The sequence below is a fragment of the Carlito syrichta genome, unplaced genomic scaffold (assembly GCF_000164805.1).
Source record: "Carlito syrichta isolate Samal-C Ts95f unplaced genomic scaffold, Tarsius_syrichta-2.0.1 Scaffold314326, whole genome shotgun sequence".
Lineage (NCBI taxonomy): Eukaryota > Metazoa > Chordata > Mammalia > Primates > Tarsiidae > Carlito > Carlito syrichta.
In genome coordinates, this window is record NW_007258422.1 from 13154 (window position 1) to 34912 (window position 21759).

At 36.6% G+C, this 21759-nt stretch overlaps 1 protein-coding gene across 1 annotated transcript in view; it reads right to left on the reverse strand.

The window, feature by feature from the left end:
* Window positions 1-21759, reverse strand: part of LOC103273967 (WASH complex subunit 4-like) — a gene marked incomplete at its 3' end in the record, with an annotated part of 58220 nt that overhangs the window by 12787 nt on the left and 23674 nt on the right. The window contains exons 3-15 of the mRNA XM_021719221.1: window positions 21572-21629; window positions 18852-18991; window positions 17534-17587; window positions 17374-17439; window positions 16591-16636; window positions 15826-15893; window positions 12137-12219; window positions 10038-10080; window positions 9461-9564; window positions 8126-8246; window positions 4419-4542; window positions 4186-4313; window positions 2329-2489 (exon numbers count right to left, since the gene is read on the reverse strand). Coding sequence (XP_021574896.1) covers window positions 2329-2489; window positions 4186-4313; window positions 4419-4542; window positions 8126-8246; window positions 9461-9564; window positions 10038-10080; window positions 12137-12219; window positions 15826-15893; window positions 16591-16636; window positions 17374-17439; window positions 17534-17587; window positions 18852-18991; window positions 21572-21629 — 1196 coding nt within the window. The remainder of the gene's footprint in view (window positions 1-2328; window positions 2490-4185; window positions 4314-4418; window positions 4543-8125; window positions 8247-9460; window positions 9565-10037; window positions 10081-12136; window positions 12220-15825; window positions 15894-16590; window positions 16637-17373; window positions 17440-17533; window positions 17588-18851; window positions 18992-21571; window positions 21630-21759) is intronic.

Consider the following 21759-nt stretch of genomic DNA (forward strand, 5'->3'; position numbering starts at 1 on the left):
TTATTTTTCACAAAAAGACTGTTACACAAGGCTTACATAAGAAAGTATGTTTAACGCTTTCAGCATAATGCCTGCTATAGGTTAAGAGCTCATAATGGTGGCAACTATTACTATTACTGTCATCTTCGACTTTTGATTTAAGTTTCACCTACTAAAACCACAGAGATTTAAATCTTAAATCAGAATGCCCCTCAGATATTTAAAGAAACTCATCAAATTATTCCCCAGAATTCTCTTTTAAAAGCCAAACTATACAGAGACTCAAGAAAAAAAGTCTTCAACAAGTAGGCATGGTTCATACCTGATTAGCTTCATCTAGAGATGCCACAGCTTGTGGGCCTCTTAAAATATGGCATCTCCAAACATCAGGTATGATCTGACCAACAAGATTTCAATGGAACTACCAATTCCCAAGACCTATACACAGGTCGAGTATCTTTTAATTGAAATGCTTGGGGCCAGAATGTTTTAGATATTGGAATTTTTCCGATTTTGGAATATTTGCATTATATACTAACCAGTTCAGCATACCTAATCAAAACCAAAATGTTCCAATGAGCATTTCCTTTGGGAATCATGTCAGTACTCAAAAAGTTTTGGTTTCTGGAGCATTTCAGGTTTCAGCTTTTCAGATTAGGGATACTCAACCTGAATCTAGGCCAAGGATATAACTACTAGTTGTTATAACCAGGTACTCAGTCATTAATGTAATCTAAGTATGTTCTGGCATTTTCTGCAACTGCATCACACTGTCAAAAAGAGTAATAAGTGTCCAAGAACGAAAATACCCCAATCTCCTTTTTTCACTTGCTGCTACTAAACTTGATCTCTCCAACTTATATTACTCAATTTACCTCTTTTGTTTAAACCTAAACCTTTGTCTTTATCCCTCCTCAACTCTGTTTAAGGATATCTATTAGAGTTCTGAAATCTCTGCAATGAGTAGACCTACCTGAATTAGTTGCAATTTTCCACTGACTTTAATCATAGAGCATGGGGTACCAAAAATACTTTAGGGGCCCTCCTATAATCACAGACATATTCCAGTATGTGTAGTAGTGGCCCTATTTCCCGTTGATAGAATCAACAGAAAGTGGATAAATATTCCTATTATGTCTTTCACCATATCACGAATAATTTTTTTAATTTTTTTATTTTTTTAGAGATGAGGGTTCGCCAAGTTGCCCAGGTTGGTCTCGAATCCCTGGGTTCAAGCAATCCTCTCGCCTCAGCCTCCCAAAGTGCTGGGATTGTAAGCTTGAGCCACTGTGCCTGGTCTTATCAGAAATAATTTACTCAATATCTTCATCCAAGTTAACATGTGAATTTAGCTGTATACTCAAGAAAGAACGTGCAGCAAATTAATTATTGAAGTTCAGTGATGGGAACTGGGGGGCTCTTTATACTATTTTCTATGTTGCTTATGTTTGAAAATTTACACAATAAAAGATAAAAAAAGGATGCAAATATCAGAAGAAACAAAGAGTTAAATGTTCTTTTGGAGAGCAACACTAAGATACAAGGAAAACCTGGGCAGGGGACAATTTTCTGTTTAAGCTTTAATACTTTTTGGCATTTTAAATACATGCATATACCATTCTCATATAAAGAAAAAAAGAAGCACATCAAAGTCAACTCCTCCAAAAACCATCATTGGCACACACTGTTTTTAATAACACCAAATGAGGGAGGCCAGACGTGGTGGCTCATGCCTATAATCATAGTACTTTGGGAGACCAAGGTGAGAGGATTACCTGTACCCACAGGTTTGAGAGCAGCCTGGGCAACTTGGCAAGATCTCATCTCTACAATAAATCAAGAAAAATTAGCCAGGTATGGTGACACATGCCTGTAGTTCCAGCTACTTGGAAGGCTGAGGCAGAAGGATCACCTGAGCACAGCAGGTCGAAGCTGCAGTGGCCATGAGCTGCCACTGCCCTCCAGCCTGGGTGACAGAGTGAGACTTTGACTCAAAAATAATAATACTAATAATAGTATTAATATCACTAAATGACACTGCAATCAAATCAGAGACTTCATTTAGACAAAAAATATTTAATACACGGTGATAAAAAGTATGTATGTGTGTGTTTGTATCCATAAAGTATAATCTGCCTATATCTTAAACTGACTTTAGGCCTAAAATATTTTTTTTTAAAAAACTTTTAGAAAACAAATTGCCTGAAGATTGCCCAACTTGTTTTTGGTAATGATTAAGTACATTCAATTTTATCAGTCAAATGCTTTCCATATATGGGGGGAACCAATATAAGATTTAAAAATACAAAATATCTAAACACTTGGATTATGGCTGTTCATAAAACCTACTTGGTAAGTGACTGAGCTTTCTGTTGTAGGAAAGTATCCCTGTGTATTTTAATGGCTTGAAGACTTTTTCTGTCTAGAAGTTTGGCAGCTGCTGGTATTTTCTGGATCAGAAAATTATCAGGAAACCAAATAATATTAGCAGTTAGAGTGATGGCTGGTACCTGCAATAGTAAAAACAAGGGGGAAAAAATCATTAAATGGAGACTAAACAATAAGCTTCTTAACAGTTCTATAACACACGTGGAAGACAATTCATTTCAAGAAAAAAATAACCACAAAAAATACTCATCAGTATAGTACGAGACAAATATCTACTGTGGCAAAGTTAAAGCATTTCTATTGCTGGTGGTGAGTGTGACAATTTTATTCTGCCTAAAAATATATATTTTACATTTGATTCTTCCCTTTCTTTGAACAGAAATCCTTATAATCCCTCATACAGCTCTTTCTGGAACAAACTTTCCTCTTCTCCTCCAGCAAGCCCCAGTGGGTTTACCTTTAACGGGCTCTGGGACTAGGACAGGAAGCATTCTGCCTAAATTTAACAATTAAACAACACACATACAAACACCATCTCTCAGGTATCTTCACATGAATACAAATATGTAGGCCAGGTATGGTGGCCCATACCTGTAATACCAGCACTTGGGAGGCTGAAGTGGGAGGAATGCTTGAGCACAGGAGTTTAAGATCAGTCTGGGCAACACAGCAAGACATGGTCTCCACAAAAAAATAAAAATATGCAGGGTGCAGTGACACGCACCTATAGTCCCACCTATTTGAGAGGTTGAGGCAGAGGGATCGCTGGAGCCCAGGAGGTCAAGGCTACAGTGAGCCTTGATTGTGCCACTGCACTCCAGCTGGGCAACATAGTTAGCCTCTGACTCAAAAAAAAAAAAAAATTCAACAAGCAAATAGAAACTTGAATCCTTGCCTGTAGTTCCAGCTACTTGGAAGGCTGAGGCGGAAGGATTGCCGAAGCCCAGCGGGTCGAGGCTGCGGTGGCCGGGAGCAGCCACTGCACTCCAGTCTGGGCAACAGAGTGAGATTTCAACTCAAAAAAGAAAGAAACTTGAATCCTCAAGTTGTTAAAAAAAAAAAATTGTAAATAGCAAAATGGCTGGAATCTCATGGTCATATATCACTTGATGCTACACACACACTAAATTTTTCATTTTGAAATCAAGGTGCCATATCATGGAAATAGTAAAGATGTAGGGAAAAAAAATAATTTTAAAGTTTTTCTACTTCAATAATGAAAATCAGTGGCAAGAAGCAGCAGCAAAAAAGGAAGAAAGAAGAAAAAAGTATCTGAGTAGCACTAATAATTATGGTATAAGAAAAAGTCTGAACATCTAGCAATATGTCATAAAACATGAAATTACGGAGTATTTTCATTTTACTGTATTACCTATTCTCAGAATGCTTGAATTTTAAAAATACTATTAAATTATTTTTGTAAACAGGAATAAAATGCATTTTAAAAGATCTAGTTGTATCCAAAATCTTTTTTTTTTTTTTTTTTTTTGAGTTGGAGTCTCACTCTGTCCCCTAGACAGGAGTGCAGTGGCCGCTCCCAGCCACCGCAGCCTCGACCTGTTGGGCTCCGGCGATCCTTCCACCTCAGCCCTCCAAGTAGCAGGAACTACAGGCATGCACTACCACACCTGGCTAATTTTTGATTTACTGTAGAGATGAAGTCTTACCAAGTTGCCCAGGCGGGTCTGGAACCCGCGGGCTCAGGCAGTCCACTCACCTCAGCCTCCCAAAGTGCTGAGATTACAGGCTGAGCCACCGAGCCTGGCCAAAATCTTTTTAATCTACTCAAATTGGAAAATAAAATTTCCAAGTTCTTACCTTCTTACAAATGTCCAATAAAGACTTATAAAACTTCTTATCAATAGTTCGAAAAATTTGAAAGTGCAATACAAAGAGTCCACAAATTCCAACATATTTGTCTCTCTGGTCAATTTCAGAAGGTTCTCCTTATATAGCAATAGCATGGGATAAAAGCAGAACACGTGTTTAAATTATGTTTAAAGAAAATGCAAACTTTATAAACAAAAATCAAAAAATGCAATTTACATTACCAAGTTTGGCTTCCACATTTGCAAAAATTGAGCGAATACTATGTGCAAATTCTTCAGCAAAAGTGCTATTTTTTGACACAGATACTCCTCCGTTTAGTGAATCAAACTGTTGTTCTATACAGGCCTGAAGAGAAAACATTTACAGATAAATTTACACTCTCAAGAAAAAAATATTAAACATTTAAATATGGTAAACGATAAACTTCCATATTCATCATTTTAATTTTACTAGAACTGAAGCCCAGGTTCTTACCTTAATCTAATCTAATCTCTAAATCCTATGAATGTAGAACATGTATATATCTGAGTATGGCATGTGAAAGTATTAAAACTAACCCCAAATCTATAATCCTATATGAAGAGATACACAGAGTAATGCTCAGAGATGTATACTAGATGTATCTGACAAAGGACTGAAAAGTATATTTTTTATGTTACTTTGCACTTTAAGAGTTTATGTTTTCTGTTTGTTACATTGCCTTCCTAGCACTTTATTATAGCACATGTAGACATGTCTCCTGGGAAAGTATCTTCTGAATCTAATGGACTAATAGTTAAATTGATATACAGTAACCCTTGAACAATGTGGAGGTTAGGGGCACTGACCCCCACAAAATGAAAAATCTTCGTATAGCTTTTGACTCCCCCAAACGTAAACTATTAATAGCATATTGTTGACCAGAAGCCTTAGCAATAACATAAAGTCAATTAACACACAGACTAGTATCTACATATATTTTATGCATTCATGACATACCTAACTTTTTCTTAAGTGTTTGAACAGTCTAGGTTATGCAGTATGTCTGTATGTTTTCTCAAACTGTTGATAATCTCTGAAGAGTTTTCCAATATATTTACTGAAAAAAATCCACATATAAGTCAACCCATGCAGTTCAGACACAAGTTGTTCAAGAGTCAACTGTAAACAAGAGTCGGAAACAATCTATTAAAACTGTGATCGGCCCAGGAGTTCAAATCCAGCCTGGGCAACACAGTAAGAACCCTGTCTCTAAAAATTAAAATAAAATGTTAGAAAAAGTAAAAAAAAAAAAAAAAAAAGAGGGGTTAATGTAAATTATAAACTAAAGATAGATAACCTTAAAGCAGATTTTAAACAAAATATGATGCGATATCTGGTGGAAACTACCTACCCAAAGCAATACTGCCAACAGACTTTTCTGTGACAACAGAAATATTCTCCATCTGGGCTGTCTGATATGATGGCTAGCCATGACCTACATGTGGCTAGTAAGCACTTGAAATGTGGCTAGCATAACTAAGGAAGTGAACTGTTTACTTAACTTCAAATAATTTAAATTTAAATATCCACATGTGGTTAGATGCTACCATAAACTGAATTGTAAAGACCCAAATTTTATGCCCTGAGCCTAGGAAGGATTAAACAGATTTTTCAAAGGTAATATTACAAACCTAAACCTAGAGGTTAACAACAAGCACAACACAGGCATAAACAAATTAGCAATGCTTCAATTAAAATACAAAAGAGAAAAATAAATCACCCCTTGATCCATGGGCTGTAGAATGAATGTGATATTAGCAGGCATGACAACAGCATTAATCTTATACATCTCCACCAGAGCTCTTGGGTGACTAGGTGCATTGTCAATGAACAGAAACATTTTGAAAGGAATCTTTTTTCTGAGCAGGTCTCAACAGTGTGCTTAAAATATTTAGTAGACCTTGCTGTAAATAGAAGTGCTGTCATCTAGGTTTTGTTGTGTTATTTATGGAGCACAGGCAGAGTAGATTTAGCATAATGATTAAGGACCCTAAGATTTCCAGAACGATAAATGAGCACTGGCTTCAACTGAGTTACCAGCTGCATTAGCCCCTAACAAGAGAGTTAGCCTATCCTTTAAAGCCAGGCACTGGGTTCTCCTCTCCAGGTCTGAAAGTCCTAGATGGCATCTTCTTTCAAAAGAAGGCCGTTTCATCTACATTGAAAATCTGTTGTTTAGTGTGGTCACCTTCATCAATGATCTTTGTTAAATTTTCTGGATAACTTGCTGCAGCTTTTACATCAGTACTTATCACTTCACCCTACACCTTTATGTTATGGAGATGGCTTTTTCCTTAAACCTCATGGACCAACCTGTGTTAGCTTCAAACTTGTCTTCTGTAGCTTCCTTACCTCTCTGTGTTCATAAAATTGAAGAAAGTTAGGGCCTTGCTCTGGATTGGGCTTTGTCTTAAGCAAATGTTATGGCTGGTTTGATCAGTTCAGTCCACCAAAACTTTCTCCATATCAGCAATAAGGCTGTTTCACTTTCTTATCATTCAGTGTTCTCTGGAGTAGCACTTCAAATTTCTTTTAAGAACTTTTCCTTTGCAGTCACAACTTGGCTAATTAATCCAAGCAGCCTAGCTTTCAGCCTATCTCAGCTTTCAACATGCCTTCCCTGTAGAGTTAGTAAATGGCCTAATTTCAGTATTACTGTGTCTCAGAAAATTAACAATCCTGAGGAAAGTGCAAGGGATGGAACAACAGCTAGTTGACTAGTGGAGCAGTCAGAACACACACAATATTTGTCAATTAAAAGTTCACCATCAGCCTGGCATGGTGGCTCAAACCTGTAAACTCGGCACTTTGGGAGGCTGAGGTGAGGAGGACTGCCTGAGCCCAGGGGTTCAAGCCTAGCCTGGGCAACTTGGCGAGACCTCATCTCTACAATAAATCAAAAAATCAGCTGAGCATGGTAGCATGAGCCTGTATTTCCAGTTACATGTAAGGCTGAGGCGGAAGAATTGCCAGAAGCCAGCAGGTCAACGCTGGGGTGGCCATGAGCATACCACTGCACTCTTGCCTGAGCGACGGAGTGAGACTCCAACTCAAAAAAAAAAAAAAAAGAAAAAAGCTCATCATCTTACAGGGGTGCTGTTTGTGGCACTCCAAAAACCATTACAATACTAACATCAAAGATCACTAATCACCGTAACAGATACAACAAGAATGAAACAATTCAAAATATTGCAAAAACTGCCAAAATGTTACACAGAGGCAACTCATGCTGTTGGAAAAATGGCACTGAAAGACTTGCTTGACCCAGGGTTGCCATAAACCTTCAATTTGCAAAAAACGCATTTGGGAAGCACAATAAAGCAGAGAGCAAAAAAACACAAAGTATGCCTGTACCTAACACAACTACTTAGAACTCTTTAACATTTTTTAAACCCTCACTACAAATACAACTAGTACACTATTAATTTATTTGCTACTAGATACTGAAGTAACTGTGCTTTAGTACACTAACAATGATTTTAAGCCAATGCACTTTTTTTTTTTTTTTTAGTTGGAATCTCACTTCATCACCCAGGCTGGAGTGCAGTAGCATGCTCACGATCACCCAGCGTCAACCTGCTGGGCTCCAGCGATCCTTCCGCCTCAGCCTTCCAAGTAGCCAGAACTGCAGGTGCGGGGTACCACGTCTGGCTAATTTTTGATTTATTGTAGAGATGAGGTCTCGTCAAGTCGCCCGGGTTGGTCTCGAAACCACGGGCTCAGGCAACCCACTTACCTCGGCCTCCCAAAGTGCTGGGATTACAGGCTGAGCCACCAAGCCCGACCACCAAAGCACTTTTTAGAGAAAAACATATTCAGTGGTATACTGTTAAAGCGTCCTACTATAAATCCGAACTGTGCATCTAATGTAAGTGCAATTGTTTCAGCCTGATACAGCCCGACTTACCTGAAATATCATTCCATCAAGCAACTGCCCTTCTAGCTTCAGCAAGAACTTTTCAAATGGCTTTAGTTTTTCTTCCTGAATTCCAAATTTTGAAGGATTGTGATGGACAGATTTCAGTAACCTTGAGGACAATTAAGAGAAAGATCTTAAAGCTACCTAATTAAAAATTTTCCTGAAAATCAAAATTTTATACTTATAATTCTTTTTTTTTTTGAATCAGAGTCTCACTCTGTTGCCCAGGCTAGAGTGCAGTGGCAGGCTCACAGTCACTGTAGCCTCGACCCGCTGGGTTCAGGTGATCCTTCCACCTCAGCCTTCCAAGTAGCTGGAACCACAGAAGAGCACCACCACACCTGGCTAAATTTTTGACTTACTGTAGAGACAAGATCTCGTCATGTTGCCCAAGCTGGCCTCAAACTCATGGGCTCAGCAATCCTCTCACCTCCGCCTCCCAAAGTACTGGGATTACAGGTGTGAGCCACCATGCCTGGCATCTGTGACTCTTGTTTGGCTCTACACATTTGAAAATTTGAGACAATCCTAATATATTTAATTTTCTTATGCTCTTTTTTTTTCCATCTTAAATTCAGATGCCTCATGCTTTCTATATATCAGACATTTAGTGAATATTTAGAAATTGAATAAAATAAAATGCCTTGACCTAGGCCAGGCATGGTAGCTCACACCTCTAATCCCAGCACACTGGAAGACCAAGGTGGGAGGGATCACTTGAGGCCAGAAGTTGGAGACCAACCTAGGCAACAAACATAGTAAGACCTCATTTCTACAAAATATAAAATAGTCAGGCATGGTAGTAGGCACCTGTAGTCCCAGTTACTTGGGAGGCTGAGGCGAGAAGATTGCTTGAGCCCAGGAGTCGAGGTTGCAGTGAGCTGTGATCATGCCACTATACTCCAACCCAGGCAACAGAGTGAAACCCTGACTCCAAAAAAAAAAAAATAAGATGCCTTGATCTAAAAAAGTTTTAGAACATGTAATAAAATGAACCCAAGGTCAGGGAAAAAACTGTCACTTAATAGAACCCAAAGGAAAAAAATAAATCTGAGTCCTAAGGTAGGCAAATTAACATTCTATTATACTTTAAGAATTAAGACTTAGGATGTTTTATACAGGTGTATCATAACACTCCAATAAACCCATCTGAAATTAAAGAATGGTTACTGTCTTCATGAAAATATTTGATATGAGCTCCTGCTAAATATCAATCTCCTGGTCTTTATTAAAGATCTGTATTATTTATATGTGTTTGCTATTTACTAATACAAATACATTAACTATACAAGAGAATATTTAAACATATTTTAATTGGTGTACCTTTTGTACATAGTCCAGTGGTCTTTCAGTGTGATATGATTATCAATAATTTCATCCAGGGTGAGCAAAACTGTTAGTAGTTCTCCCAAGTGCTCATACATAGTCTGTCAAAAAACCTTTAATGATTATCATTTAGTCACTAGTTAGAAGTTAAGCCTCAGGTAAATTTTTAAAGTAAAATACATTTGGGCTAATTACTGAATTACTAAAGCAGTGGGTAAGACAGTTTATTAAGTTACAGGTTTGAATCTCAGATGGGACTATTAGTCTTAAACAGAGAACACTTTTCTCTATTTAAGATGAACAAGACATCACCCTTAACTGTAATGTTACAGATTTGTTTCACTGCCCAAAGAGACCATTTAGAGAATCTGCATTTGGCCACTACTGGGAAAAACTAAGAGTTACACTGACAATGCGTCAATGATGCCTCATCACCTTCACAGATGAAAGAACAAATGCAACAAAAACACCTTTAAGAGTCTTGCTATAATTGTTATATTCTCCAATCACACAAACTCCAAAGTAAGCTATAGTAAAAATTACAGTTTTGGAGGTCAAGTTAAATGACTTTTACCTGAAAATGAACTCCAGTTGTCTCTATAATTTTGGGTGCAATCCTGTAATTAAAACACTCAAGGTTAAAAAAATGCCTTTTTCTGTTATAGCTCATTCATATTTCAAGGAATATACATAGGAAAAGTTCTTGGAATTTTATTTAATACATATTTAACTTTATTGAAGCTTCAATTATCAAAATTTAAGAGATCCAAGGTCACTTTCCCAAGAAGGGAACTACCTTGTACGCACAGAGTCTGAGCTCATGAGTAGGGATTTAACAGTATGTGGCCCATGAATAACCTCAGCCAATTAAACTAAAAAATCTAACTTGGGATGAAGGTAGAGAAATTTTTGAAAACCGATTATTCCTGTCTTTCTAAACTACTAGATTTTCTCAATAAGCAACTAGAACTGTGTTATCCTACTCAAACTGGTCTTTGGGTAGTTCCCTCTTCAGTCAGGGTCATTTCTCAGTTCTCATCCCTACTGAAAACCTATGTATACTACAAGGATTAAACCAAAGTCAAAAGCCACAGAAAAATTTAATTCTGCTTCCTAGGTATTCAATTTACTCAGCAATAAATAACTTAAAATAGTACTTATATATCAAAGCAATACAGATACTCCACAAGATAGAATACATTTTTAAAATTAGACGCAAAATTCAAAGAAATGTCATCCTTCAGGAAAGCAAGGGAGGGATGAGAAGGAGTCTTCTGAGAATTACACACCAGGAACTGCAGAGGGTGGGGGAGCTATGCTCTCATTCTCTCCTGCCATGAGGAGGGCTTTAGTGAAAAGACAGAATAATAAAATAAAATAAATACCTAGCTGAGGAGAAAAACATGAGAAACAGCTAACTCAGTCCTCCAATTTATAGAGAAAGTTAAGATGCAGCATGGTATAGTAAGAACAATGAATGAACTGGTGACCAAAAGAATAGTGCCAAAATTGCTAGGAAATCTTGGCAAATAATTCTTCTGGTCCTCAGTTATCTTTTCTCATCATTAACAATCCCTAATCATTTACTTAAACAAAGCCATTGCAAACATATAACTAAATAGTAAATGTGAGGCCTGGCACGGTGGCTCAAGCCTGTAATCTCAGCACTTTGGGAGGCCAAAGTGAGAGGATTACCTGAGTCCATGGGTTCGAGCCCAGCCTGGGTGACTTGGTGAGACCTTGTCTCTACAATAAATCAAAAAATTAGCTGGGCATAGTGGCACATACCTATAGTTCCAGCTACTTGGAAGGTTGAGGCAGAAAGATCACCTGAGCCCAGCAGGACGAAGCTGCAGTGGCCATAAGTGTGCCACTGCACTCCAGCCTGGGCAACAGAGTGAGACTCCAACTCAAAAAAAAAAAAAAAATCGTAAATGTAAAAATTGTAAGTATAAAGAATTAATCACATATGAATACTCTATGTTAAGAAGAGAAAGGGCTCTATGTAAATTTGATTATTCTTGATTTTAGCGAGGTCCAGCAACAGCCAGGCAGTGCCATCTCTTCAGAGTTGTCAACACCAATTCTGTGAGGCTCCTTTTCCAAACTCCCAGATCATGGCAGTCCCAATCTTTCCCTTCAACTTCCTGGATGTAACATGTTATCTGCTTTCCCTGGTCTACCTCATTGTTCTCTCTGTCCAACTCCTGTGTAAACAATTCTCCATATGAAATTCTCTCTTTTTAAGATCATTAGAATTACTCACAAAATTTTTCAATGTAGATTCCCTAGCTCCATTCACCAAGATTTTGTATTTTAAGAAACCTCTCATGTGACTCTAATGCGTCAGAGAACCATTAATATAGTGAGGAAAAGAAAAGAAAGAAAGAACATGGTATATATACTATTTCCATAGTAGCCTTTTTCTATATGTTCTAGTTTAAGATTTTCTGGTAGACACTCTCATTCAGACAGATTATGAGTACATTCACCACGGTAGAAATCGTGTCTTACTAATCTATGTATTACACACAAGTAGTGTTTAAGTCATCCTAAGTGTTCAAAGAATGTTGAATAAGTGAGTAAACAAAAAAACTATTTCAGGTAATTAATGTTAAAAAAAAATTCCTACATCTCTAGTATAAAAGCAAAAATATTTTTTAAATTCATTACTTGTTACTGATGTAGAGGGCAGCCAACTGATGGACTACATTCATCACTACTTCATAGCACCTTGTAACAAAACAAGACAGTTCCTGAAATGACAAGATGAGTATATGTTACATAGTTGCTTTATAAATGTCACCATTTTTTATTGAATTTTATGGTAACAATTCTAACAAAAACAAGATAATTTTCCAGAAAATTTCCAGTTAACCAGCAGTCATACAACTCGAAGCATCACTCAAACAATCAATACTTAAATCACCTCATCTCCTAGAATCATTCTTATCTCTTTGCTCTCACTGCATTTCATTCAAATTTCAAGTCTAATGTTTTAGTTACTCATACAACTCCTAAATGATATGGGTGTCTCATTCTGTCTTTGAATATCCACTATCTTGCATGGTAGCTAACACTTGATTGTTTCTCAACAAAGTTCTGCCCTTTTAAATGAATAAATGAATGAGCATCTGAATGAATGAGCTCAAAAGCTGCCAGTTTAGAAAGTATGATGATGAGAGGAAGGGGTTTCTACAAGTCACTGTAAAATAGCATCACCTGTAATCCTATCTATAATAAGGCTTGACACACAACTAGTGAAATATCACTTATCCCAGGGATATGTCTGTCATCAAATAACTAATAATAGTTACATCTACCATGTCCCAGATCTAAAATTTTGTTTTCAGAAGCTCTTATCTTTTAAACCTATAGAAAGTTTGTTTCTAAAAGTATTTAAGCCCTAATTAAACCTGCAGATGTTCTCAATGTTAAGCTCTATGAGGGCAAGAATTTCTGCTAATTTTACGCACCGCCATATCTCCAACACCAAGAATAGTTTCTAGCATATGCTAAACTCTTAAAACACACTTATTGAATGGTTAAAAATGAAACTTTTTGGCTGGGCTCAGTGAGCTCAGCCTGTAATTCCAGCACTCTGGAAGGTTGAGGCAAGTGGACTGCCTGAGCCCGTGGATTCGAGACCCACCTGGGTCACTTGGCAAGACCTCTTCTCTACAATAAATCAAAAATTAGCTGGATGTAGAAGCGTGCCTATAGTTCCGGCTACTTGGAAGGCTGAGGTGGAAGGATCACCGAAGCCCCACAGGTTGAGGCTGCAGTGGCCGGGAGCACACCACTACACTCCAGTCTGGGCGACAGAGTGAGACCTTCAACTCAAAAAAATAAAAAATAAAATAAATTTTTATGTAGCTGTCAGTGAGATCCAAAAACAATTCAAAGTTTTTGAAAATGAAAATAATGCAGTTTAATTTTACTTAAACAGTTCTAGTTTTATATTTCTTATTAAACTTCTAAAAGTTTAATAAAGCAGATAAAGAACAGAAAATGCAGGACAAATAGAAAGCACAAATGAAAAAGGCAGAAACAAGCCCAGATATATAAGCAGTTCATACAAAATGTACACAGAAATAGAATGAACCAATTAAAGACGAGATTGTCAGCAAAATCCAGATATATGCAGTTTTACATAAACCAACTAAAACATGACACAAAGGTTGAAAGAAGCCAGGCGTGGTGGCTCATGTCTATTATTCCAGCACTTTGAGAAGCAGTGAGACGACTGCTTGAGTTCAAGACCAGCCTAGGCAACTCGGTGAGACCATGTCTCTACAATAAATCAAAAAATTAGCTGGGCATGGCAGTGCACACCTATAGTTCCGGCTACTTGGAAGGCTGAGGTGGAAGGATCGCCTGAGCCCAGAAGGTCGAGGCCTGGGCGACAGAGTGAAAAAAAAAAAAAGTTTGAAAGAATGGAAAAAGACAAATCAAGAAAATATTAGATGAAACAGAGCTAGGGCAGCATTATTATCAGACAAAATAGACTTTGGTAGCATCACCTATAGCAAATTACTACATATATAATAACTATTTACACAACTATATATTATCTACATAATTATGATTATAGCTAAAGAGGGTCACCACATCGTGATAAAAGATTCGACTTAGCAGAATGATGAACAATTCTAAACTTGTATGCATCAAATAAAATATCCTCACAATAAAAAATGCAAATTTTGCACATTTACTGGGACGCTGCAACCATATTTCTTATGCCTTGATGAGCAGGAAACCAGCAGCAGCCAGGCAGTGACACCTCCTCAGAGGATGAGCACCAATTCCACTGGACTTCTTCAAGCACCCAGATTTTTTTTTTTTTTTTTTTTTTTGAGTTGGAGTCTCACTCTGTCGCGCAGACTGGAGGGTAGAGGCCACTTCCGGCCACCGCAGCCTCGACCTGCTGGGCTCTGGCGATCCTTCCGCCTCGGCCTTCCAAGTAGCCGGAACTACAAGCACGCGCTACCATGCCCGGCTAATTTTTAATTTATTGTAGAGATGAGGTCTCGCCAAATTGCCCAGGCGGGTCTCAATCCCGCGGGCTCAGGCAATCCACTCACCTCAGCCTCCCAAAGCATGGGATTACAGGCTGAGCCACTGAGCCCAGCTCAAGTGCCCAGATTCTGGCATCCCCAATCTCTTCCTCTTTGTCCCCTGGATGTAGAAGTGGTATCTGTTTCCTAGGACTACATCATTGTTCTTCTTGTCGTTTCAGCCCTCCATCTTCTGTGTAAACAATTCTCTATATTAAACCCCCTCTTTTTAAAATTTAAATAAATTTTACTATGTATATTTAAGATATATGACATGGTATTATGGGACACATATAGTGAATTAAAAGGTTACTACAGTGAAGGACACTAATGTATCCATTATCTCACAAAGTTAACTTTTTTATTATTTTTGTGGCAAAAGCGACTAAAAATCTACTCATTTAGCATGAATCCCATGTACAGTACAATTGTATAACATGCAGTCATATTGTACATTAGATCTCAACATTTATTCATCCCACATATCTGCTACTTTGTATCCTACGACCTATATCTTTTGAAATATCTCATATGATTTATTTACAGACAGAACCCTAAATAACACATATCATTACATCAGTATCAACAAAATGCTTTCAGTTAGGTCAGGTAGACCAAACAAACAAAAAAAAAGGATACATACAAGATTTGAACAATATGTTAAATGCTTGATTTGATGAAATATATCAAATCTTGTACCCAACAATCATAGGAGGTGGCCATATGAGTATTTTTTCCTTTATCGCTAACATTTGCTTTTTTCACATGGTACGTGTATTGTTTTTATAATAAGGAAAGAAATAGAAGCTATTTCATTCTTTTGATAAAACTAAACCAAAAACGTAGACTCCACTCAAACTTTGCAGTGAAGAAAAGCATATCTACATGCTGCTAGAAGTATCAAGCGTTACTGCTTTTAACAACCTCATCCTGGCTGACATAACAGCTTAACCCACTCCCATAACAACTTTTCCTGGCATAAACTGCCTTTTCCCACTGAGTACAAGTTTAAATTATTATTATTATTTTTAGTTTAAATTATTTTAAAAGGCATAGTGAAAAACTGTCCATAAATGACAATATAAAAAGAAACTTATTTTGATACCTTGTTCTCCTAAAAATGCTTGGAAATGTTTTAGGAGTTATGATCTCCTAAACTATAATCCAGTGCTGTCTTATCCTTAGAGTACCATATCCTTAGTACTTGCAGGTTCCAGAACTTCTTAAATCATGTAAGAAATTCTCAAACTTTCTTCTCAAACTTTTCAAAAAAAAAGAAATCAATAGAAAGTAAAAATTGGTTACCTGTAAGAATGAAATAAATCTCCCCATCTGAATTTGGCAATCACCTTCCACCATACTGGAATCTGTAGCTTTAAAAGGCAACACAAAGAATCATATTTGAATTTTTAAATTTAAACTCAATCAACACTAGAAAAAAAAGAGATTTATTTTCATTAGGATATCTTCTAATCTGCATACTATTGAAATCACAGAATTTTTACACCAATGAGACAATCATTAATCGCATAATTAAAAGTAGTCATGTACCTCACTATTTTATGAATTCAAGGAAAATTCTCATCTAGCTCTTGGTACTTTGTAACTTATAAAAATACCACAAGTCCAGCCTAAGCAACTTGGCGAGACCTCATCTCTTCAATAAATAAAAAAAAAAAATTAGCTGGGTGTGGTGGCTCATGCCTGTGGTTCCAGCTACTTGGAAGGCTGAGGCGGAAGGATCACCTGAGCCCGGCAGGTCGGGGCTGCGGTGGCCATGAGCATGCCACTGCACTCCAGCCTGGGTGACAAAGTGAGACTCTAACCCCTCCTCGCAAAAATACCACAAATCAACTTCAGAAAATTTGCTGCTGCTTTATCCACTCAGGTTTTTGTTTTTTGTTTTCTTAACCTGTTACCAAACAAATAAACTAACAAAAAATTTGAATGCTTATTTTTTCACTCTAATATATTATGTAATGATAGCCCTCAAATTATCTGTTAACTTTTTGTTCATTTCAGTCTCAAAAAAGGCATCACCACACTACAAGTTTGAATTTTAAAACTTACCTCCTTCTCCATAAAACAACAGACCATTGTAAAATTTAGTTTCAGCCTGTTTAAAAAAAAATTAAAATAATGTTATTGTTTTCAAATTCTTATGCTCTCTTAGTTCTCTATATTTAATGACAAACAAAGAACTACAACACTGATATACATTTTCATTTACATTCAAGAACTGCTTATAAGTAAATTCAATTTACCTTTGGATTAATAAAAATATTACTGATACTCAAAGCTATATCTTGATCCCTTTAGCCTTTATTTTATCTGACCACTCTTATTGTCCCATATCTTCCCATTAGTCTACGAAAAATAAAGACAACTACATAGCAGCAAAACGAGAGAGAAAAAAAGATGAAGTCTGCCAGCTTCACCCAGAGTTTTAATGGCTCTTGGATGAGGAAACACAAAATTAAAGGCATATTAAAGATTGAAAGCTTTTAAAAAAAAATCAGTTGTATCTAGACAGACAGTAACACAGATAACAGGTACACATATCTTGAAGGTTTGCAAACCTAGATTCAAAGTGTTACTACAAGTAAAATGTTAGGCAAGTATAACCCTCTTTAAGCCTTAGTTTCCTCATCTATTCCTCACCTAACTCCCTGGGTTGTTATAAGGATTACCAGTGTTAACCACATACTAAGTACTTGATGAATGAGAGTCAATATTACTATTACTTTAAATAATTAATCTACATTCAATAAACATTTATTGTACACTTTACATAAACATTTGCTTTTAAATGATTTATTTTTAAAGTTTTCAGGCAAGAATACAAATAATTACCTCATATTTTAATTTCTTGATTTCACAACAAAGTGCAGCATAAACAGTGATGACTTTGTTTAAGACCTAGTTTCATAAGTAAAAACAAAATAAAAAGTAAATTATAACAGATAATGAAAGCATTTTTAAAAATATACGTTTGAGGTTTAGGATTCTGTACCTTGTTTTCAGTTTTTATAAGTTCCAAAAGAGAAGACTGTTCATAAGGCAAAAGCTATAGAAAAAGAAGAAAAGAATATTTCTTTTTAATTTGAAAAAAAATCACTGAAAGTACACAAATTAGGCTAGCCTTAAAAACACTATGCTAAGTGAAAGAAGCTAGCCAAAAAGAACTACATTTTGTATGATTTCATTTATACGAAAGGTAAGAAGAGACAAATTCATAAAGCCATAAAGACTGACTGATGGTTGCCTAGGGTTAATGGCATGGCTAGCATGGATAGGGCTGACTACTAATGAGTACAGGATTTCTTTTTGGGGTGGTAAAAATGTTCTAAAATTGACTGTCACAGTGGTTACATAACTCTGTGAATATACTAAAAACCACTGAATTATACAATTTAAATGGATGAATTGTATGATATGTCAGTTATATTTCAAGAAAGCTGTTATTTTTAAAAAGTCATATGTGACTTAGGACAGTGTCTAGTACATAATAAGTGTTCAAAATATTATTTAAGTGATAACAAACTAGTTTCACTATCCCAAAATGGAACAAAGAATGACCTGTTTTATACATTAAAAAATTACTCATACATTAAGATCCCCCATATAGCATAATGAAACTTTTTTGGGAAATGATGTAAATACTGTATTCTCTATCTTGACTGGGATAAAAGTTACATGTGTTTGGCAAAACTCACTGAACAGTATTCTTAAAATCTGTGCATTTCACTGCATGTAAAATAATCCCAAGAATAAAAAAAGCCTAGGCCAGGCACAGTGACTCACACCTATAATCCCAGCACTTTAGAGGTGAGAGGATTGCCTGAGCCCATGAGTTTAAGACCAGTCTGGGAACTTGGCAGAACCTCATCTCTACAACAGATCAAAAAATTAGCCAGCCTGGTGGCTAGCACCTGTAGTTCAAGCTACTTGGAAGGCTGAGGTAGAAGGATCACCCCACTGAACTCCAGCCTGTGTGCCAGAATGAGAACCCAACTCAAAATAAAATAAAGAATAAACAAAGTCTGAATATTCCATCCAGCTCTCTTTGTTTTCTTAATGATGAAAAACAAAAGCTAGTTCAAAGAGCTGGAGTTTGTGTCATTCTTTGATACAAAAGGCTTTATGCCATTCTTTAAAAAAATTATTTTTTTAATCTGCATGGCTTAGAGAAAAGAAAATTAACAATTTTCTCCAAGTTTCTTTTCATTCTTAGGTTTCAAATTAAAATACATTTTTAATTTTTAAAAATTACGTTTTCATGATATAGTATATCCTGAAAATACATAAAGACAAAATAAAACAGATCAAACCTTTAGTGCTATAGGGTCAAGATTGAAATCCCAAACATCTCCAATTGAATCATCCAATGCGTCCTCAATTCTTCTCAATTGAGATGCATACTCCTCAAGAAATTTTCCGTAATTCTTGAGCTGGACTTCAGCATGAATTTCTAAGTTTAAATTTGAAAACAGTATGTGGTAAGTAATGAATTACAGGACATTTACTTCAAATAACCTCGAAAGTCACAGCAAAGCACTGTTAATTATTACTTTGGAATGTGTGAACGTCTTGAAAATAAAGTTACAAAGTTAAACAATAGTTCAGCTTTCAATTCCAATGTGCATAATTTTAAAAGGTGTTACCATATACAAAGATATCATCTTAAAACTTTAAAGTATTATGAAAAAGTCACTAGCCCACATACTCCATAAGCAACAGTTTTAACCAATCTGAATAATGCCTCAGAACTCAATGTCCTGATTTGATGTTTTAGTCATAAACAACTCTTCCACAAAAAATAAACAGTCGTGACCTGAAACAGATGCAAAAATCTGTGTTGTCCCAGAATCAGTATTTTAGGATGTAATTTTTAATTCTCTGCCCAGTAACTTAATGTTTAAAAATATGTCTAAATATTCCTGTAATGTCTAAAATTTAACTAAGATATTTTTTGTTACTTTAACTGTCATAATCCAGTTGGATAAGCCAGTAAAAAAACATTGGTTGAATACAGAATATCGTGCTGGTATTCACAGAATTTACACACTAATAGATGCCTTTAAGGAGTCATTGAAATAACTGAATTTTAAAAACATGTTTATTTGCCAAAATTAGTGAAAGTAACTATTTCACCTTATACATAAAAATTTAATTACTTGGGGTCGGGTGCAGAGGCTCACGCCTGTAATCCCAGCACTCTGGAGGCCAAGGCAAGAGGACTGCATGAACCCAGGGGTTCGAGACCAGCCCGGGCAATTTGATGAGACCTCATCTCTACAATAAATCAAAAATAGCCAGGTGTGGTAGCATGCGCCTATAGTTCCAGCTACTTGGAAGCCTGAGGCAGAAGGATCGCCTGAGCACAGAAGGTCAAGGCTGCGGTGGCTGTGAGCGTGCCACTGAACTCCAGCCTGGGCGACAGAGAGAGACTCTAACGCAAAAAAAAAAAAAAAAAAAATTCAATTACTTATTCTCCAAAGGTAGCAAATTCAGCTCCAACTCAGTTTCTTGTATTGATGTGAATAACTTTATTCAATACGTGTCCTCTAAAAAAGGTAGAAATTTTCTCTCCTCAAATTGGCAGTGTGAAGCAACTAAGATAAAGTGTGTTCTGACTCATGCATTACTAAAGTATGAAGACCTAGCTCCCTTATTCTTTATTCTGAAACTACATAATGCTTTGAATCAGGTGAATCAATTTAGTTCATTAAGGTTACTATCTCATTATAGCATTAATCTAGGCAATTTTGGAAAACAATTAGTCTAGCTATGACTCACAGTCCAAAAATTAATGAAAACCAGGCACAGAGATCGCTTCCCTACAGCTTACATATAAAAACTGCATAGATTCTCAGAACTCCAAATAGATGTCTATTCTGCTATATGGGAAATGAGCAGTCACAAAAGTTGCATTTGACCAGCAAATGAGTTAAGATAATGCTAGAAAAACATAAATTAGAAAAACGAATCACTCATGTAGTCTTAGGGATTCACAAGGAAGGAGCAACAGAAAACCTGTAATAACATTAAAAGTTCCTTGCTGATAGATAAACAACTGTTGTAAAATTGGTAAAAGGGGATCTGAGAAAAGAACCGCATGGTAATTCTCCAAGAGTAAAATTCCAAAAACCTATTTAACATGCTCATCTTTTTCAACAGACGGCATTCCTCATTTTTTTGTATCCCTAATACCTAGCAAAGCTACTAGGATGTAGAAATTGTCTGCTGAGCGAATCAAATCATTCTACTCTAAGGTGAACCATTTTCAAAACCAATAACATAAGCTTCGTTCCAATTTTTTGAAGATACCAGAATAGGCAACCTTTGTTCATAAAACTGTGTACAACACAAGATGCAGTTCACCTTATAGACAGCAGAGACAGAATCCTCTCCACAAAAAATTTAAAGATTTTATCATCCCCTCCAAGATTAATTTTCATGCTGCACAGGAGTTAGTATTTTATGGAATGTTTTGTAAAAACTACAAACCACCCTGGTTGCAGTTCACCCTTCTCTGAGGGGCTACTAAAAACCATTGACATCTAAGTTTGTAGACATTAGTCTCTGTATAATCAAGCAAAATTCATCTACAATTTTCTAAAATGACATTCCACCTTTTAGGAAAACTATGCAGAAAAAAACAAATTCACCAAGAGCATGCTCCAATTTCTCTAAGACCACGTACACAGATTAATATCACCAAAGATAAGAAACAGACTGCCGACTTGCGATAATTTCAACCAGAGTTTCACGAAAATAATCAGTTTAGCCTCCACAATTTACTGAGAGAAACGGAATTCGTTACTCTTTTTGGTTGGACTTCTAAGTTAAAAATCAGACGATTCGGTTCTATGAAGCAAAACAGGATGCAGCTTTGCTGTCATGTTTCAAACCTTTGCAGCTGCGACGTAAACGAGAGGACATCCCTGAAAAATACCACTCAACATAATAAATAAAAGGCCTGGAAAGGGTAGGTAAGATGACATTCACGTGTTTATCGTCGCCGTGTGACATGTTCTTTTCTCGCTACCTTGCATGGTCATTGTAAGACGGTGATGGAAAAAACACCCAAACTTCCAAAAGTTGGTCTGGGAGGGAAAGAAGAAAAACAGGAAACCGAAACAGGAACCCAGGCATCGGCCTCGTCTAGGTCTTCCTTCCACAACGGAACGCTCTGAGGCTCCGGCGAAAACCCCCAGAGGCCAGAGGCAGGAGCCG